This window comes from Chaetomium strumarium (genome assembly GCF_033439665.1).
Source record: "Chaetomium strumarium strain CBS 333.67 chromosome Unknown B0T15scaffold_1, whole genome shotgun sequence".
Taxonomy (NCBI): Eukaryota; Fungi; Ascomycota; class Sordariomycetes; order Sordariales; family Chaetomiaceae; genus Chaetomium; species Chaetomium strumarium.
In genome coordinates this window covers 2,703,405-2,723,223 of record NW_026944429.1, presented here as the reverse complement: position 1 = coordinate 2,723,223, position 19,819 = coordinate 2,703,405, and the positions used below count along the sequence as shown (strand labels likewise).

Here is a 19,819-nt window from a genome sequence, read left to right as displayed (position 1 = left end):
GTAGGAACCCCCGGCCGAATGGAATGGAACAGTTCAGATCTCCTGCCCGCAAGCCGATACGCGGAATACGCTTGTACGAAGCGTACGGAGTAGGTACATGGTGACTTGCATCTGCCTAAAACGGTTGGCCAATCAGGGGTGTAGTATTGCCAAGTCGAGACATCAACAGGCACCCAGACAGCCCGACTTGAACTCCTTTTCGGCTTCGCATGGTGCATGACCGATCGTCGTAGTTGCTCCAGTACCATGCCAAACACATCGCCATGCTTTTGGAAGGGGCTCATTGCACGCCGCTCTCAATGGAGAAGCTGGCGTCGTAGGGCTGTGTGTGACAGCTTGCCGCCGTTGGATAGCGGGGCTGTTCTGACACAGGCTTCCAGATTGACATGGAGAGAGTTCCTGCCCCGCCCGGACCGTCAGCTGCAATGGAACCAATCACGTCCGCGGAGCTCACATTGACACCTTTAGCCTTGCCTCAGCCTCGCAGCCGGCCCCGCAATTCCAAGAAGCCGTTGCGCAGCTTTTTGCCGGCTGCTAGCAACACGGCGAGGCAGAGCTTGAGTCACCCCGCGCCCAAAAACCCACTCACATGTTGAATGCTGAGCCCGTGGATCCCCGCCATCCGGTCTGCTCGACCACGACGAGGACTGTCACAGGCATTGGCTACCCTGTCAGCCGCAGCTTGCACACTCGGATCCTCGCGACAACCAGCACCAGCCGCTTCGTTTCGCAGCCCCGCTGACCCCGCGCCCGCAAAAGCCATGGCGCCAAAGGCCCCCAAGTTCGAGATCAAGTGTGTTCGGGTCCTAACTCGGCTGAAGCCTCTAGACCGACAGCTAACGGAGCAATCGCAGGACGCCTAAGGGCACTAGAGACTGTGCGTTGCTGTCGAACTACCCCCGCCACCAGTGCCACACCTCGATCCTTTTCGGAAGCGGCTCTAACACCATGCTCAGGGTCCGGGTCGGATATGGTACTCAGGGAGAAAATCTTCAAGACCATTACCGATGTCTTCAGTATGTACGGGCGGGGACGGCTGGTTGCGATCAGGACTAATGGGCACGAAAGAGCGTCACGGCGGTATCACCATCGACACGCCCGTATTTGAACTGAAGGGTTGGTACTCCCAAGCGATGACTCGACCGTCAGGGTCAACCAGAGTTTGCTGACTGTCAACAGAGATTCTTGCAGGTACATCAATCTGGCAGTCCGACGAACCGGCACGTCGCTGACAGGGAGGCACAACTAGGCAAATATGGCGAGGACAGCAAGCTCATTGTGGGTGACCAATCTCCCCAGGACACCCTTGTGCAAGCTAGGATCTGGACTGACACTTGGTCTATTACAGTACGACCTGGCAGACCAAGGTGGTGAGCTTTGCAGCTTGCGATACGATTTGACAGTCCCCTTCGGTACGCCACGACCCAGCCCCTTAGTTGTATATCACAGCACTAAAAACGCCGCATAGCTCGGTACCTGGCCATGAACAAGGATGTGACCCAGATCAAGCGTTATCACATTGCAAAAGTCTACCGAAGAGATCAGCCAGCAGTCAAAAAAGGCCGCATGAGAGAATTCGTTAGCAAACCTATATCCCCATTTTGAGGGCGAGGTGAAGGACTGACATGACGCAACAGTACCAATGCGAGTATGTGTTTACCCTGGATTTTGCCTGGCACTGTGGCTTCCAGGCCCATGCTTTGGATCCCTGAGTTGACGATTTGCTCGCATCCAAATAGCTTTGATATTGCTGTAGGTCCCTTCTCTTTATCTGAGCTGTAAACAGACCGTATCGTCAGGAATAGATGCTAATCACGACGTCAGGGCGTGTATGACCCCATGATTCCGGACGCCGAAATCGTACGTTCGAAACCAGATTGCAGCTCTCATTCGCTTCAGACAGCCCCTTGGTTTGATCAACTCTCTCCTGACAGCTCTAGCAGATCAGAATCGTCAACGAGGTTTTCGAGGGCCTAGGTTGGCAGGGGAAGTACACCATCAAGCTCAACTCTCGGAAAATCCTCGACGGGCTTTTCCAAGTGTGCGGTGTCCCCGACAATCTCATCCGCCCGATCTCCTCTGCCGTGGACAAGCTCGACAAAATGCCTTGGGCCGACGTGAGGAAGGAGATGGTTGATGAGAAGGGGCTGGCTCCCGAGGCCGCCGACAAGATCGGTGAGTGACGAGTGCCCTCTCTGGGCGAGGGCGGGCTAACCACATGATAGGTCAATATGTCGTGCTCAAGGGCCAGCGGGATCTCCTCGAGAAGTTGAAGCAGGATGAGGCTCTGGCACCAAACCCGTCCATGCAGCAGGGTTTCTCAGATATGGATCTGCTCTTCACCTACCTCGAAGACTTTGGTGCCTTGCACACCGTTTCCTTTGACCTCTCCTTGGCCAGAGGTATGATCACACTACCTGAACCCACCAGACCAAACCTCCTTTTTGTCCCGTCCACGCTTATTGACGTATGCCATGCAGGCTTGGACTACTACACGGGAGTTATCTACGAGGTTGTAACAGAAGGGTCGGCGCCTGCGATCCCAGCTTCAGAGGATGCCAAGGAAAAGCCTTCCAAGAAGAAGGGCGGCAAGCCCAGTGATCCCGACGAGGACCGATCCGACGACCCAACCCTCGGCGTGGGTATGTGTTTTGACTCTGTAGTTCTTGTGCGTCATGCGCTGACAGTGTTTAGGGTCTGTTGCCGCCGGTGGCAGGTTTGTAGTATCTCGTTCTCGCTATGTGATCACCACTGACCTATGCGTAGGTACGACAACCTTGTTGGCATGTTCTCTGGGAAAACACAGGTGCCATGTGTCGGTATCAGCTTCGGCATTGACCGGATTTTCTCTATCATCAATGCGTCCCAAAAGAAGAAGGAGCGGAAGAACGAAGTCGACGTTTTTGTCATGGCATTCGGGGGCGGCAAGGATTTCAGCGGGTTGCTGAAGGAGAGAAGTCAGGTCTGTGCCCGGCTGTGGGATGCAGGCATTAAGGTCAGTTACATCCCATCCATAGAGCCCTCAAGATGCAACAGGAGGTAACACCGAACAGGCCGAATTCCTTTACAAAGTAAAGCCGAAGCTACAGAACCAGTTCAAGGCTGCAGAAGCAAATGGCGTGCCGTTTGCCCTGATCCTGGGCGAGGTATGTGCTCGCGTGAATTATCCCTTACTTATACCTAGTTACGGGTTAACACTCCCTTCAAGGATGAACTCGCCCAAGGCAAGGCAAAACTCAAGGAGATGGGTCTTCCCGATGACCACCCGCTGAAGGAGGGCGAGCTCATTAGTCTGGATAACCTCGTCGAGGAAGTACAACTACGGCTCGCACGGAAGCAACAGCTCGACAGCATCGCGCGGCAAGCTGAGGGGCTGAAAGTCGTCGACGGAATCAAAGGTGACGAGGTCAAGGCCTCCGCAGAGGCAGTCCAGCCTACGGAATGATGGACTTCGGGATGCACGGCCACCAAAAAAGGGACCTTTCTGGTTGAGGTCAAAGACGACTGCAAGTCGCAACCCCTACTTGTCCTAGACAGCCCTTCCAAGGGAGCGCGAGGCTCGAGCGAAGGGGTCGGGGCCACATAGCGCATAGGTAGAGACATGATTTCGCCAAATAGATTCTTCAGATACCGTCACTCTGCAGACCCCTTCGTTAGATACCTCTGCAGCAGGTTTGATGCAGGGGATGGATTCGATCACAGTCCATGCGCTCCAGGAGCCAGTTGAGAAGGGGTCGCCGCGCCCGTCTCCCGGCCACAAACTTTGCCCCTTGTCTGGGCAGGGTCAGTGCGGGCGAGTCCAACCGCAGTGGAAGCACTGTGCGGAGGTATCCGTATTCTCTTCGTAACAAACACACAGGCAATCAGAATACCCCGCTTGCTTTCTGCGGTTTGATGAGGAGCTTGCTTCTGCGACGACGATCGCCGTGGCTTCGCATGTACGGAGTATGTTGATATCACTGCATGCTGAATATTGTCCAAGTGAGTATCGTACGCCACAATGCTGCGAGATCACGACGCATGGACACGAGCCGGGGAGGTCCCGCGGTCGGTCCCGGTCGGGGGTCGGTGCCTTGGGATTTCCCGCGCAAATGCAACATTGGCAGTTCACATCTTTGTGACGACAGACTTCCAGTCCTCCATAGGCAACGTTATATACTATGTACGGAGCATAAAGAGTTAAGAGACCTATTTGCTGCAAATATGCCACTGGTGATCTGCAAAACGTTGTAAGAACTATTGCGACGAGGTGACGAGACCGAAAGCCAAAAATCAACAAACTGTGAAGGGAGCTTGCTGCTTGATGAGCCGTGGCTAGAATGACATCTGCGCAACCCTGCTGATTTCGGTCCCATCGGGAGGTTTAGCAGGCTCAGGGGTAACCCGAGCTTTCCCCATTCGGGACCAGGTCCCAGGGCCCGGGCCCTGAGCCCCTGCAGCACTAGCGGCAGCACGGATCCTCCTGAGGTTCCTGCACTCCCCGGAAGATGCACGACCTGCCGCCCGATGTCACTCATCGTTCCGTTGGCTTCGACGCTTTTTCTTTTCTGTGTGACGCCACAACGACCGCCGATTGATGAAAAACTGTGACAAAATGATCAGCTAAGGTACACAGGGCTAGTGGGAATGTGGTGTAGGGTCCTGCTGGTGTCCCACATCGTCTCCCTCAGGAGAACCATTCATATCTTCTCCCTCTCTCGGGTTTGTTTGTCACGCTGATTGCTTCGAATGCTCTTCCCAACCTGTCCACTCCTTCACCCTAGAAGATCATTATACTTATTGCTCGTACTTAGAGCTGTACTGTAGCACACATTGTTATAAACAATCGGGTTGTTCGCCATTGGCATCCGTTCGTTGAGCTCAATCGAAGCTGCCCAATCGTTTGACGGCATCGACAATCATCTTGTTGGCTGTGTTTCGTCCATCGACTGCAGAGGATATCGGACGCGTTTGTCGAAGTCCCCGGTGTGGTCCAACTTTGGATAGGCTGCCCCGTGGCAGCTCGCAAACACCGGGCTAAATCAGCCCAATACACTCACTAATCGAAGGTCGAGAGCGCCTCTTGGATCCCGATCTCCAAGCCCAGGTCGCGTGCATCTCTTTCTGATGCGACGGTGATCACACCGTTCCATTGCTGATCGGAGCGTCAAGCAATCCCGGACGACGGGACGCCCTATCCAAAGGGCCTGCACGTGGCCGAGATATCTTGACTAGAGGGACCCCTTTCCGGCCCTCTGGGTCGTTTCATCTCGGAGTGCCGCGTCGAATCCACAGCAATCCAATTAGCGAATTGCGCTCGTTGCCGTATTTGGCGATCGAGTCCATTCGCCTCATTTGCCGGGTGACAGGGACATGCCCGTATGAGCTGTGCGTGACTCGAGCACAGCCGACACCTCTGTGGCGAGTTTCGGCTTGCAAATAAGCTTTCTATCTCCTGGCGGCCATCTCAAACCGAACTGCAGCATTGGTTTCTGGAACCTCACCTATCGACCGATACTGACCATGGCCGGACTAATACCTCTAATGCTCGCGTCGAACAACCGGACGAGCCTCATCGGTAGCCCCCAGACGCCCTCGAGCTCAAGACGTCAGTCGGCTATCTGTTCCTCCACCAGCTCCGCCGCCCCGACAGTGTCGACGAGCCCGACAAACCCGAGATACTCGCTACAAGCAGCAAGACCGAAGCCACCAAAGCGCCTTTCTATCTCTGCACCGGCAGCTCTTCCTGTGCTGCCGTATACGCAGGCCGAATGGAGGAAAGCGATTGCCGAAGTCAAGAGGAAGTACTTCGGCAAGAGATATCGGGCCTGCTCAGCAAGATGCCTCGAGATCTTAGAGGGCGTCAAGGATACCTCACAGGTCGAGCCGGTGTATCTGATCTACCTCCACTTCTACGCGGCAACCTCGATCGAGATCTGCGCGCGTCCGCTTCCGTCCACCTCGGCTTTACGGGCCAACCTCCTGCTACAGGCTCGCACACACTTTGACCGCGCCGCATCGCTCATTAACGCTGCTGAGGAGTCGGTGCTCAGGAAATTCCGGCCGTATTCTGCTAGCTCTTCACGAGCTTCATCGACCTGCCACTCGCCCTCCGGGTCCATCAGCTCCCGAGCATGGACTCCCGACACGCATATGTCCTCGCCAACCGCCTCCGTCTGCTCTTTCGGGGATGAATCTCCGGCCGGGTCACCCCAGTACCCACCCAAGCGCGTCAAGAAGGTGTCTTTCTCGCTACCCAAGGACGAGTCCTTACATATCGCTGCCGAGCCCTTCATCCGCCCGGACTCGCCTACCCTCGGATTCGAAGCCAGCTACTTCCAATTCGCCGGCCCGCAGCAAGAACTCCCGGATCTACACCCGCCACCAAAATTCCAGGAGATCGAACTTCCGCTGCAGTTGCAGACGATACCCGAGGACGAAGCCGAGTACGAGACCGAAGACCCAGAGGACGAGGGCTCCCACTTCGTCGCTCGCTCCGTCTCCCGCTGCTGCGAGCACCTCTCAAGTCTGCGCGCCCAGCTCGCGCGTCACTCCACAAGCCTCGATCAGCTCCTGTCCTCTGCCACCGCCGCGTCCCACCCACAATCCGATGCCGGATCGGAAGCGACAGGCGAGACGACGAGGAAAGGCACGCTGGACCGGCAAGCCAGGATCGAACGTCTGAGGAGGACCGGCTGGCAGAGGAAACGGTTCGACGCCAGGCGGTACGAGGAACTGTGTGAAGCTGTCTTGGCCGAGATGGCGTGATAGAGAATCTGGGGGCGGGATCGCAAATCATGAGGTTATGACAATTGACAAGCATGGCGTAAAGGGATCCAAGAGAGAGAAAGAAAATAAGTGTTATATGCTTGGTTGTATTTTGGTGCAATATGGGCTATTATCATGGGTTTATATGGGAGAAGGTATTACATTCTTATTCGACTCTGGACGAAGGCGGGGTATATGGTCCAGTATGGATACCCGACGGCGCTGTGTCACCCAGGTGGCGGTTAGCATCATTTTCCCTTCTCGCTCGGGGGCTCTCGGATAGACCGAGAATGTCCACAGTGCCACGCATGGGCGTGCTGGCGGGGGTGCGTATTTAGACTACAGATTTTTTTTATTGTGGTATATACAGTTCACTTCCTTTCAACCGATGTTCTCCAGTTCATGGTTAGCATTTCGGGGGGCGACGGGAGTTTTGCCAGTTTGACCGTGACTGTGGTATGTTCTGCATTGGCCCGCCATAACAATTTATGAGATTGATACCGCCCAATGCGGAGAAAGTCTGGCGCTATGTGTGGGATGAGGCTACACAGTAGCGCGATGGTGGACATGTCAGGAACTGTTGGCTCCGTGCTGAAGCTGTCACTGCGTTCGAAGCTGGGTGAGTTGTTCCATGGACCGAGTATCGAGGACGAGGCGTCGAGGCTTAGGCCGAGAACTGGATGATTACAAGCAAACTACCAGGTAGGTCAAAACGTGAGGGCAAACGTAAGGCTTCCGAGATGCGTACACTTCTCAGGCCAAGGGTTGGCCGGCATCAGAATTACCTGATGTCATACGGATATTTATTCACCCATCAGTGCCTGGAAAGGGTTGGACAACAAACCCAAGCCATACATGGGGGTTTGCTTGTCAAACATTAACGAAATAGAACCAACCGACAGACACAAGTTCATTACGGGTATGACAGAACCCTCGTCCGTTTCCACGAAATCCCGACCGAACTATCCCATAAGCACCCAGTGCGTTTTTGGATCCCTCTGTTGTTGTGTGCGGCCCTGCACCTTGGTATCATCCTTTCCAGTCCATAATCCCCTTCAATCAAGCCTTTTTCGACGCCTCCTCCGTCAGCTTGAGCGTCTCCTCCTTCTCCTTCATCTCGCGGACCTTGGCCAGCACCACCTCCCGGAAGATGGCCCCCTTGATGGTCTTGGACAGCGTGCGCTTGCCGCCACCCTCAACGCCTGTTGCACTGGCCGCAGCAGCAGTGTCAGCACTGTCCGACCCATGGTTGTTAGCGGCGAGAGTATTGAAGTGACGCGTTTGGTCTGCTGCTAACGTGGCGTCCTTGGGCATGTCTGAATTCTCCGGGTCCTCCTCCTGTGCCTTGAGTGCCTCGATGCGGTTGGCCAGCTTGACCATCTCGATGCCGCGCCGCAACCGCGCACGCGTGAGGTAGGCGCGGATCTCGGGAAGCAAGTTGTGGTCGGTCGCGTTCTGGCCGCTCAGCCAGGGGTGGGAGAGGGCGCGCTGAAAAGGAGGTCACTCCCATGTTAGTGATCTGCAATCAAAGAGGTAGCAATTCGACAGCAAAGAATCTGCTCACCTCGCTCGTCCATCGCTCTTCGGGTTTCGCCCTCAGTAGCGACATGATGAAGTCCTTAGCATCATTGCTGACGTCCTTCCAGTACCGCTCGTGGAACACCACACGGCAGGCTGTGCACTCGTCGATCAGGTCCTGGAGGTTCTCGGAGCGGAAGGGCGGGTAGCCGCAGAGTAGGGTGTAGGTGATGATACCCAGCGACCACATGTCGACTGGCTTGCCGTGACCTTGCTTGAGCATCACCTCGGGCGCGGCATAGCCGAATGAGCCGGCCATAGTCGTGAGCACCTCGTCCTTGGTGCCGAGCATCTTCGCGATGCCAAAGTCGGCCAAGACAAGATCCGAATCCGCGTCCTTGGTGAGGTACAGGAGGTTTTCAGGCTTGAGGTCTGCACTATTGTTTAGACAGTAGGCCCGAAAGGGCGAGGCCACCAAAGGCTTACTTACCGCGGTGGACGACATTGTTTTGGTGTAGATAGTTGACCGCATCCAGGACTTGCTTGATGGTCTGAGAAGCATCCTTCTCGGTGAATTTGCCGTACTGGCAAATTCGATCAAACAATTCTCCTCCAGTCGCAAGCTCCGTGACAATATAGTATTTATCCTAGAACGACGTCCATCTATTAGTTTTGAAGGGGTCATTGGTTTTGCCCCCAAAGCCAGAGAGGCGGCTTACTCTGGATTCGAACCAGTCAACAAACTTGACGATGTGCGGGTGTTTGAGACGCTGGAGCATCTCCAGCTCGTCAAGCACCATGCGCTCATTGCCCCGGACGACCTTCTTTAAGATAATCTTGATAGCGACACGGCCTTGCGGGCCCTCTGCCTCCCTGACGATGCCATATGTACCGGCACCCAGGGTGCGCCCGAACCGGTACCTGGACCTGAATTGCGGCGAGTCAGCGCCCACACATTAAGAGGAGCTGAGGACAGCTGGTAGGAGTGCGCACTTCTTGTCGTAGCTCTCGGGTTGCCCATGGAGGCGGTTGAGCATGTTCGTGACTGCACATTATACCCATCAGTGTCTGCATGTCAAGCGCATCAAAGCTCGCTGCAGGAAGGGTTCCAACTGAAGCCCAAGGAACGGGAAACAACAGACCGAATCTCGACAGCATTTGGCGGATCGAGGGTGACTTACAGCTCATGGTGCCGAGCTTTGAGGCAGAAAGCTCGGAAGTATAGCGTACGAGAAAGGAATGCGATATACAAGTAAGGGCTCCGGGAGGCTTGTGGCTACTCGGATCCTGTAGTTTGTCGCTTTGACAGTGTCGGACAGAGCCGGCGCTGGGCTGTGTTGCAGACGGGAGCGGCAGGAGGGGCAGAGCCCGGGCGGTGCGAAATTACGGAAGCGGCTGAGGAGCAGACGGCTTGAGAAGGCTTCAAAGAGCTAAGATGTTGATAGGCCCGACACTCGTTCGGGTAAGAAAGACGAGGCAGATGCGAGAGGGGCGCTTGGCAGTAATTGGGCTGAACGAGGGGTAACGTTGAACTGGATGCTGCGCATGCGACCCTTATTGTACACTCTAGCTCCACGATCGGTTCCGGGTTGTTGCACCCTTTCCGCTGACGCTGAGTTGACGAGGCAGCGGGGATGGCGAAAGTGAGTCCGGGCTGGAGGAATCGAATACGGATGATCGCCCTTTAAACGTGAATTCATGAACCCAGCATCCACAGGACGGATGAATATGAGCGGAGGCTGCCTTATTTGTTGGTCCCGTTGGTTCCAAGCAGCGGTGGTGTCTCGTCCTGGGCTGTGCCGGTGGGGCTCACTCAGCTAATCCTATCTCGAAGCCCCACTACGTATGATGTTGAGCACTTGAGCTTGAGGTACGGATTACAGTACCTTACGGATCCGTACATGTGGCAAGGTCATTGGGGGCAGATGTCTGTCTGTTTCCATTCTCTCAAAATGTCAAGCTTTGCGTCGACTTTCTTCCCCGCCCTCACCTAAGTAACCTGAAGTGCTGCACGAGCGTTCCGTGTTTCTGGGTCTCAAGACTCGCCATACTCCGGAGACAGCTGTTACTAGTACCTGGTAGGTACCTAGGTACCAGGTAGTTATTGGCACTGTCTCCACTGCTCGGCGATAGTCTTCATCATTTAGTTCATCTACTGTGTAATATTACAGCTGTGCATCGCCTCGTAGAGAGATGAGAATCATCAGTGAAACGCAATTGCAGGTCACTACCTAGGAATTGTACCTGCACAGAGGGCACACCTATGCCTCCGTTTGAGACGCAAGGCACATACTACCACGTAGCTTATTCACATTGGACCCGGCGTCGTTGGTTCTCCCCTACCGCGACCAAACCGCAAACAGTCTGCGGAGAAACCACATGACACATCAACTCGAGAAGCTGTTGGCTGTGGATGGGTTGATGTCGTTGTTTTCCTATGAAGGACAAAACTTTCTCCCAATTGTCTAGCGGACTGCGCAAATGCCGGTTGATGTGTTGGATGTCTTGACTCTTCCATGCACTGCCGTGGAGGCAACCTGCTCACCTTGTTGGGAGGTGCCTGGTACCGTACAAACTCAGGAAGTCAGTTACTATTGAGCGAGGCCGGGCGTAATCTGACCTATCAAAACCCCCGAAACCGCTGCAGCCCCTCCCTGTGGCTTGCCAATTCCGCGAGCTTGTACGGTACTAGTACTTAAGGCCACGTTGGCGGCACGTGGAGCCTTCAGATCGCGACCCGCCGCCCACGTTTTAGGAACTGTTGCCCTGAACATCCGCGGCGGCGAGCCGTCGTCATATCATTAACCTCGCCTGGGGTAACTGGCATAGTGCATTCCGTGCTGTGCATACCACGGCACCTTCGACTCAAATTGCTCGAGCGATCGTTTGATCTCATAACGATCCCTTGTTCTTCCGTCCCTGTTTGCGCCTGGGCCGGTTCGCCGCGCTCGCCGTCGTAAATCACCTTGATGCTCCCCGCCCCCGCCCGCTTGAACTCCCGTCCAGTCAACCGGGATTTCTAGCATATCCAGACTTCTTTCGAGCAGTGAGCCCCTCCGGGCAACACATAACCAAAAATGTCGACTCAATTTGCTGCCAAAAGGCTGAGCAAAGAACTCTCCAAGGTTTGCGACACCTTGTTCCGTGATCATGCGACTCGCCTAACACGTCCGATTTCCAGATCAACAGCTCACTGCCGCCCGGCATTGAGCTGGTTTCAGCAGACAACTTCGAGGAATGGCTGTTAGACATAAGAGTCCTGGACAACAACCCCCTGTATCAAAATCAAACATACAGGTTGAAATTCCGTTTTGGCTCGTCATACCCCATTGGTAGGTGCCAACCGCCTCACTTGCCGGCTTGCGAACCGGACGACACTAACCTGGCGGCACGCCCCTTGTAGAGCCTCCCGAGGTGGTTTTTGTGAAGCTTCCCGACCGGCCCATTCCCATGCACCCTCACATCTACTCGAACGGCATCATTTGTCTCGACCTCCTAGGCCAGCAGGGGTGGAGTCCGGTGCAGAACGTGGAGAGCGTCTGCATGAGCTTGCAGAGCATGCTGACGGGGAACTCGAAGAACGAGCGCCCGCCAGGAGACGATGAATTTGTCCGCGGAAACCGTCTGCGGCCCAAGGATATCGAGTTCTATTACCACGATAACGATGTGTGACGCGGCATCGGAACTTCGAAAGTTCATTCAACTGGGGTTTGGTGTTATCAATGGTGAAGCTTGATTTTTATCTTTCGGGGTCTGGGCACCCCCGTTTCCTATGGATGGGAGGTTTCTGGACTGTCTTGAGTTTGATTGCATGGCGGAGCGAAGATCTGGCCTGTTGGATGCATTTTCATCGAGCATAACTTGCAAGGCACTGAGAACAGGGATGGAGGCGTGAGACGAGCTGTGATGAACAGTGGACCGCGGGTTGGAATAGAGAGGTTGGTGCCGTCGATATTTTCAAGCCGCGATCCGGCAGTCCGTATCCAACCGCAACAAAAATGACTGGCTGGTGATTGCATCCAAAGAAAGATTTCGTTAGTTACGGATATGTTGATTATAATGTTTACGTCAGGCCAGCCCCGGAGGTGGTCGGTGGACGGTGGAGTTTATGTATTGTACAGTACATCCGTACACGGTTACACACGACCGGTCGCTCCGCAACTGCTTGGAGCTTGGGCCCTCGCCAAGACCTCCCGGCATTCCGAGGGTCCGACATCATCATCTAACAGCGACCGAGGTCCACTCAACACCGAACCACCGCATGGAGAGCTTATCACCATACCATGGCTCCTCGTGCGGGGTTTGACACGGAGCAGCTCAGAGATAGGGCGCGCAGAGATCTACTTCATCTCCTCGAGGGAGTAAGTCGAGGCTTCCGGTCTGAAAACACGCGCGGCGCTCATTCCCAGCTTACGCAAGCGCTGGATGACCGACACTGACAGACAGCGCCGTCCCTAGGTTCGCGGCAAGAAGAACCTCGTTATTGAGAAGGAGCTGGCCGGTCCACTTGGTGTTGTGGTCAAGGCGTCAACGTTGCGCGATTATGGCGTTGACAATTTTTTCTTCCTCGAGAACAAGAACGTAGACACGAGCCAGCGGAATGTTGTTTTCGTTGCTCGGGGCGAGTCTGCTCGCCATGCTCATACTATCGCGGGTGAGCGCAATCCCAGCCACGCCCACCCCCCCCCCCCCCCCCCCCCCCCCCCTTCTTCTTAAACCCTTTCCTTTCACCCCTTTGTCCCTTCCCTTCTGAATGAAACGCTGCGAGACTTCGGCTCTAAAGCGGACAGCGCTGAGCTTTCCTACCACCCGGCGCTTGTCAGTCCGACGAGCCGTACACGGAGCCGACAACCAGGCCAGCACGATCCTATAGCCTCACTAAACGTCGCTGGACATGCAGTCGATGCCATCATAACGTGCTGACAATCCCGCAGACCAGATAATACGACTGCAACGCGAGAGCCAGTCAGCTCACGAGTTCCACATCTTCTGGGTGCCTCGCCGGACGTTGCTATCGGACAAAGTGCTCGAGGAAGCCGGGGTCCTGGGTGACACCAATGTCGCCGAGCTTCCTCTGTTCTTCTTCCCGCTGGAGAAAGATGTTTTGTCTCTGGAACTGAACGATTCCTTCCGAGACCTGTATCTTGCGAAGGACCCCACTCCGGTCTTCTTGCTCGCCCGCGCGTTGATGGGCATCCAGCAGAAGCACGGTCTGTTTCCACGCATCGTTGGTAAAGGCGACAATGCGAAGCGGGTTGCCGACCTCCTGTCTCGCATGCGGCAGGAGCTGCTCGCAAGCGAAGATGGAGGCGAATTCGAGAAGACCGGGCTGAGTCCCAGCATTACCATCGAAAACGTCATTATCATCGACCGTGAGGTCGATTTTGTGACGCCTCTCCTGACGCAGCTGACGTACGAGGGGCTTATAGATGAGGTGTTTGGGATCCAAAACAACCAGACCGATGTCGACTCAACCATCGTCGGTGCGGCGGCACAGCCGGCGGCGTCAGGCGCTTCCTCAGCTGCCCCGGCCAACAATGGGCAGTCACGGAAACGCAAGATCCAACTCGATGGGTCAGATACATTATTTGCGCAGCTTCGCGACGCAAACTTTACCATTGTTGGTGGTCTTCTCCATAAAATAGCCCGCCGGCTTCAGAGCGACTACGAGAGTAGGCACAGCTCCAAGACGACGGCGGAGCTCAAGGAGTTTGTAAAAAAGCTCCCGGGATACCAAGCCGAACAGCAGAGCCTGAAAATACATACCGGCATGACGGAAGAAATCATTAAATACACACGGACGGAGCAGTTCAACAAGCTGCTGGAAGTCCAGCAAAATCTCGCGGCCGGGGCAGACCCATCGTCGCAGTTTGACGCCATTGAAGAGCTCATAGCCCGCGATACCCCGTTACCCCAAGTGCTCAGGTTACTGTGCATCTACTCGTGCATTGCCGGCGGCATTAAAGCCAAAGAGCTGGACCACTTCCGGCGCCTTATTCTGCAGGGGTATGGATACCAACACCTACTCACTCTGCACAACCTGGAACGGCTGCAGATGTTACTGTCCAGGACGTCGCCCTTGGCCTCGATGATACCTATGACCGGTTCTGTGGGGGCTCAGGGAACCAAGACAAATTACACCTACCTTCGGAAACAGCTCCGGCTCATCGTGGATGAAGTCAACGAGCAGGATCCCAACGATATCGCCTATGTTTACAGCGGCTACGCACCCCTGTCGATCCGGCTTGTGCAGTGTGTGCTGCAAAAGCAGTATCTGCTGTCGATCACAAGAGGCAGCGGGGCGACCAACGCGCCTGGCCCGGCCGGCGGGGGAGCCCAGGGCTGGCGGGGGTTCGATGATGCGGTGAAGCACGCGCGAGGCCAGACGTTTGATGAAATTCAAAAGGGCGAGGACAAGGCAGTCAAGGCTCGAGCTCTTTTGTCGGCCAGCGGCGACAAGAAGACCGTCTTTGTTGTGTTCGTGGGCGGCGTTAGCTTCAGTGAGATTGCGGCTCTGCGGTTCTTAGCGAAGCAGGAGGAAGGTATGTCAGCGCGAGAGCCCCAACGCCCACACAACCTCAGCATCGGGATCTGATCACTGACCTATCCGTCTGGGAAGCAGCGCGGAGAAATATCGTCATCTGCACCACCTCAATCATTAGCGGAAACCGGATGATGAATGCAGCAATTGAGAAGGGGACATTTGAGAAGAGTAGCCCGCTGTCTTCAGCAGCCAGATGAACCTAAATCCCGCCGCTATATTGGTTTGAACGAGACGTTGGAATTGATGCGGTGCAAAAGCCCAAATCCTACGGTGATGTGCGTGACTTGTGGGCTTGTGAAGACGGACCTCGGGTGAAGCCGACGACTAAGGTAGGTGGAGGCCGTAGTGCAGCATGATTGGGCTTCAACGCGGAGTGTAGTGAGCTGGTAGGTACTGTGGAGGAGTCTTAATCCATCTGGCGCCGTAAGGACTTCCAAGGTTGTGTCGTTGACGAGCAAAACCGACGTTTCCATGCTTTTGAGACGCACCTCAGTAACGGGTGGAGGGCAGCACCTGTCGTTGGTCTTGCCGCTAATCTCGATCCCTCACGTGATTGTGTTAGTCCTAAAATGGCCTGTTTCACTGCATCGAGTCAGTGGTCTGGCTCGGTTTGGCGGCGCTGTGGGGACTGAATCTGTGCATTGTCTCTCACACCTCAGAGAGACTTCTCGTTCCACAACGCTGATGACGGCCACTTGAGTCGCGATGCCAATATCTTGACGATGAAAATCTTTTAATTTATATTTCTGAGGCTGGGATGCAATTGAGACTGTGTCCGACGAGCGTCACGGCGTGCTTGTTGAACGATATGCGTCGTCGAGGTATGTACCTACTCTATAGTGCTCTTGCGATGTTTGGGGACTTTGAAGTGGGAAGCATTTTTGGCCACACCAGAGACATGGCCGTCACGCATCTTGGGCTGTCCGTCTAAGATCAAAGTGTCGTACTGATGCAGTGTGCCTACAGAGATCCAGACCTTGCTTCTCTCATAATAACATACGACTTTTATCTGTCAATTGGCTCATAAATACAGCTTGTGGCACGTCGTTCGCCCCTGGCCGTTCCCTTTGCCTTATACAGCATCCGGGCGAGAGTGGGCGAGTCCATGACGACGACCAGCTCGCCGCGCAGATACTACGGAAGTCTTGCCACGTAACCAGTGGTTCGCCGTGCATACCGATATAATGGGAAACTCTTCGAGGGCCCGCACTCGACAATCCAGTGGTTCAGGACGAGGTCTTCTGAGAGGAGTCAAGGAATTCGATTCTCAATCTCGGCGTTCAACACGTACCTCACTCTCCAGTCCCGCCAAGTCGCTATCGTCGCCGACCAGCATTCTGTCTGAAACCGAGGCGGCCCTGAAGACAACCCGGCACGATCCCACCGCCTCCTCGGATGAAATAGCCCCTGAAATTATCGTGTGGACCGAAGATCTGGTCACGATGACGTCCGATTCTCCGGAGCCGACCGCCCCCGCTAGCCCTGCCATCCCCACCATCGCAGCTCGCGAGGAGGAAAAGGCCATGTACGTGTGATGCCTTGTCTTTCTCTCCACTTCTCGCTTCCTCTCGTTTCTGCCTCGCCGCTCAGGTTGACTTCAAGCCTCGTCTGCTAGTGACCGTCATCCTTCCTGTGCCCTACCCTCGTTCCCATGCCCCAAGCGCTCCTATTTAACACTGAACGCTGAATCAAGGATAGAACAAACGTGCACCTTCCTCCTCTCACGCAACCGACGCCAACGCTATCGACACCGCTGCAGGACACGATCCGGGCAAATGAAGGACCATCTTCGTCCTCCTCGCTTTCCCCCCTATCAGAAGCATCCGAGCTCTCATCCCTGCAGTCCGTCTCTAGCAAAGCTACTACTCCTGTGGATGTCGATACATCAAAAGAAGGGCCGACTCCTACAGCCACCCGTCCCAGCAAGCCGACTGATTCACCGAGGCGGAAATGGGACGTGCGACCCAAAGCTTCTATTCCTCACGACTTGCCGCCTGCCGAGTATGGGCTTCAGTGTGTCGCGGCCGCGGAGGCGTCAAGGCTCAGCCCTTACTCGCTTCATCAAGAAGAGTACCTGATGTTTCGGGATCACATCAGCCACGCCCAGGTGACAACATATCTAAACATCAGGAATGGCATCCTGAGGCTTTGGGTCAGAAACCCCCGGATCACGGTCACGCGTGAGGAGGCAGTTGGTTGTGCGAAGGATCCCAGATGGTTCGACCTCGCGAGCGTATGCTTTGACTGGCTTGTCCGGCGTGGTTACATCAACTTCGGATGTGTTGAGGTGCGCTCACCTGGCAAAAGCACCAGCAACAGTTCTCCAAGGAGGAAGCGGAGAACTGTGGTTGTCGTCGGCGCGGGGATGGCCGGTCTCGGTTGTGCAAGACAGCTTGAGGGCCTTTTTGCGCAGTACGCGAAGAAGTTTCACCGCTTGGGCGAAGAACCGCCCCGGGTGGTCGTCCTCGAAGGCAGGAATCGGATAGGCGGCAGGGTCTACTCTCGAGCCTTCCATACAAGGCCCAAAAGGATCCCCGACCAGTTTCAGGGCAAACGGTTCACCGCGGAAATGGGAGGTATGATCATCACGGGGTTTGAAAGGGGCAACCCCATGAACATCCTCGTCCGCGGCCAGTTAGGTCTTGCCTACCACCTGCTAAGACCGGAAACGACGCTTCACGATGCCAACGGCAAGCCGGTCGATGTCCACCGGGACCAACTGGTGGAGAAACTCCACAATGACTGCCTTGACCGAGTCAGCGAGTTCAAGTTTAAGCAGCCCACGTGGAAACTGATCGAGGGCAACAAAGAGTTGATCGACGAGTGCAGGGATACTAGTAGTTCTGCAGAGACGCACAAGACAATACGACAGGCTGAAGAATCCGCCGCAGCCCAACCGTCTGCACTGCCCGTATCGCAGCAGAACATCGGGCCGCAAGTGAACCTGGTGCCGATCTCAACCGACCGAGCTACGGGTAAGATCCATACTGAACCGGGAACGCCAGGGGCTCTAAAAGCGGCACACAAGCTTAAGCTCATGGGGTGGACGCTGAAGCAGGGTGTTAGCGATGAAGCAGACCTGGATATCGAGCCGGCGACCAAAGAGCCGGGCGCTACGTTCGGGAGCGTCATGGACAGGGCAATTGCGCAGTACCGGGACCTCGTGGACCTGACCGCGCAGGATTTCCGACTCATGAACTGGCACGTCGCCAATCTGGAGTATAGCAATGCTACGAACTACCACCAGCTCAGCCTTCAAGGATGGGACATCGACGCGGGCAACGAGTGGGAAGGCAGCCACTCAATGGTAGTCGGGGGCTACCAGAGCGTCCCGAGAGGGCTCATGCACCTTCCCACGCCGTTGGATGTCCGGCAGCAGTCTCCCGTCAACAAGATCACCTACGCGTCTGGCGGCTCGACGGGCCCGGCGGTAGTAAGCTGCGAGGATGGCTCCAAGATCGAGGCCGACTACGTGGTTAGCACGATACCACTGGGTGTGCTGAAGCACGGGAACGTGGCATTCGAACCGCCACTGCCGCCGTGGAAGTCGGATGTCATCGACCGTCTCGGCTTCGGCGTCCTGAACAAAGTGATCTTGGTGTACAAGGAGCCCTTCTGGGACGAGGACCGCGACATCTTCGGGGTGCTGAGGAACCCCAAGAACCGTAACAGCGTTGACCAGAAGGATTACGCCTCCCAGCGGGGTCGCTTCTTCCAGTGGTTCAACGTCACAAACACCAGCGGCTTGCCCGTGCTCATCGCCCTCATGGCTGGGGATGCTGGGTTCGACACGGAGCAGACCTGCAACGACGACCTGGTTACCGAAGCCACCGAAGTCCTCCGCAGCGTCTATGGCTCTCGAGTGCCCTTCCCCGTCGAGGCCGTGGTCACGCGCTGGGCATCGGACAAGTTCGCCCGCGGCAGTTACTCGTCCGCAGGCCCGGACATGAAGGCTGACGACTACGACACCATGGCGCGCCCCACTGGGAACCTCTTCTTTGCTGGCGAGCACACCAGCGGCACTCACCCCGCCACCGTCCATGGCGCCTACCTCTCTGGCTTGCGCGCCGCCTCCGAAGTCCTCGATGCGATGCTCGGGCCCATTTCCGTCCCGAGTCCGCTCATCGTCCCAAAAGGATCCTCCGCCCTGAAGCGTAAAGCCAGCTCTCTCGAGGAATCCAATAAGAACCCAAAGCAAGCCCGCCTCGAAGCCTATGAGACCGCACTCTGGGACCACATAGTCTCACAAATCGGCCCTCGCCCTACCCCGCCTGCGAAGCCGGCCATAAACGCTTACCTCCTGTACAGCAAGTCGCACTACGAGGACGCGCGCAGGCGCCTCGAGGCCGGCCGCCGGCCTGGTAAGGGCAAGCCGTCGGGCAACGAGGTGCGCATGATGATCACCAAGATGTGGCGCGACGCGAGCGAGGACGAGAAGAAGCCGCACGTGGAGGTGGCCGAAGAGCAGAAGCGGGCGCATGCGAATGCTGTGAGCGAGTACAAGGCGGCCGCGGAGGAGTGGGATCGGAAAGCGGGCGGCTTGAAGGAGGAGTACGAGAAAGAGCATCCTCCTCCCCGCGAAACGACGGATACCACACCGACGCCGCAACGTTTTGATGCAAGCCAAACAAACAACGGGTCGGCTTCTGCTGCGGCTAGGAGGAGGACCAGGGTCAAGGTGGAGAGCTATGCCGAGGCTGATAGTGAGGTCGAAGACCCGATGGACGGCGTTGAAGAGACCGATGCTTAGGAGGGGGGACGGTGTACTCATGTGAAATTATGATGTAAGGATGTATATTGCCTGCAATGCCTCGGGGGGCTTCTTCGTCCATCCCTGTTGGTGGGCGTTCCGGAACCGTGTTGTGTGTGTTGGGCGTCTGTGGCATCAGAGGGCGTTTGCTGTTTGTCCGCCCGTGTGTTGCATCATTTTTATCCGTTTGGGCTGCCCGGGTTGTAGGTAGGAGTCGGCAAACAGTGTAATCCATATTCTGATGAGTAGATTAGGGGAAA

General features: G+C 55.8%; 5 protein-coding genes across 5 annotated transcripts; 4 read left to right on the top strand and 1 right to left on the bottom strand.

Annotated features, from left to right (window-relative positions):
- Positions 1-761: 761 nt before the first annotated feature.
- On the top strand, positions 762-3,445 carry B0T15DRAFT_488853 (uncharacterized protein; the record flags this gene model as incomplete). Its single annotated transcript, XM_062866548.1, has 18 exons — positions 762-793; positions 855-877; positions 957-1,016; positions 1,069-1,116; positions 1,180-1,191; positions 1,250-1,278; positions 1,349-1,412; positions 1,469-1,578; positions 1,638-1,648; positions 1,740-1,752; positions 1,825-1,860; positions 1,944-2,175; positions 2,226-2,402; positions 2,481-2,642; positions 2,695-2,716; positions 2,767-2,995; positions 3,054-3,146; positions 3,209-3,445. 18 exons carry the CDS (start codon positions 762-764, stop codon positions 3,443-3,445), a joined length of 1,590 nt encoding a protein of 529 aa, XP_062725944.1.
- Positions 3,446-5,502: 2,057 nt separating this feature from the next.
- Positions 5,503-6,747, top strand: B0T15DRAFT_488852 (uncharacterized protein; the record flags this gene model as incomplete). The annotated part of the gene is made up of 1 exon (XM_062866547.1): positions 5,503-6,747. The coding sequence occupies one exon, from the start codon at positions 5,503-5,505 to the stop codon at positions 6,745-6,747; it is 1,245 nt and encodes a 414-aa protein (XP_062725943.1).
- A 1,059-nt stretch (positions 6,748-7,806) lies between these two features.
- On the bottom strand, positions 7,807-9,453 carry B0T15DRAFT_481625 (kinase-like domain-containing protein; the record flags this gene model as incomplete). The annotated part of the gene is made up of 7 exons (XM_062866042.1): positions 7,807-7,949; positions 7,983-8,235; positions 8,312-8,697; positions 8,756-8,912; positions 8,985-9,192; positions 9,259-9,310; positions 9,447-9,453. 7 exons carry the CDS (start codon positions 9,451-9,453, stop codon positions 7,807-7,809), a joined length of 1,206 nt encoding a protein of 401 aa, XP_062725942.1.
- A 1,493-nt stretch (positions 9,454-10,946) lies between these two features.
- B0T15DRAFT_517614 (ubiquitin-conjugating enzyme/RWD-like protein) lies at positions 10,947-12,370 on the top strand. Its single transcript, XM_062868317.1, has 3 exons — positions 10,947-11,390; positions 11,447-11,597; positions 11,669-12,370. The coding sequence occupies exons 1-3, from the start codon at positions 11,343-11,345 to the stop codon at positions 11,935-11,937; spliced, it is 468 nt and encodes a 155-aa protein (XP_062725941.1). The 5' UTR covers positions 10,947-11,342; the 3' UTR covers positions 11,938-12,370.
- Positions 12,371-12,487: 117 nt separating this feature from the next.
- On the top strand, positions 12,488-19,559 carry B0T15DRAFT_498319 (vacuolar protein sorting 33A-like protein; the record flags this gene model as incomplete). The annotated part of the gene is made up of 6 exons (XM_062867310.1): positions 12,488-12,626; positions 12,724-12,919; positions 13,200-14,807; positions 15,970-16,045; positions 16,113-16,334; positions 16,508-19,559. The coding sequence occupies exons 1-6, from the start codon at positions 12,549-12,551 to the stop codon at positions 19,557-19,559; spliced, it is 5,232 nt and encodes a 1,743-aa protein (XP_062725940.1). The 5' UTR covers positions 12,488-12,548.
- Positions 19,560-19,819: the final 260 nt, after the last annotated feature.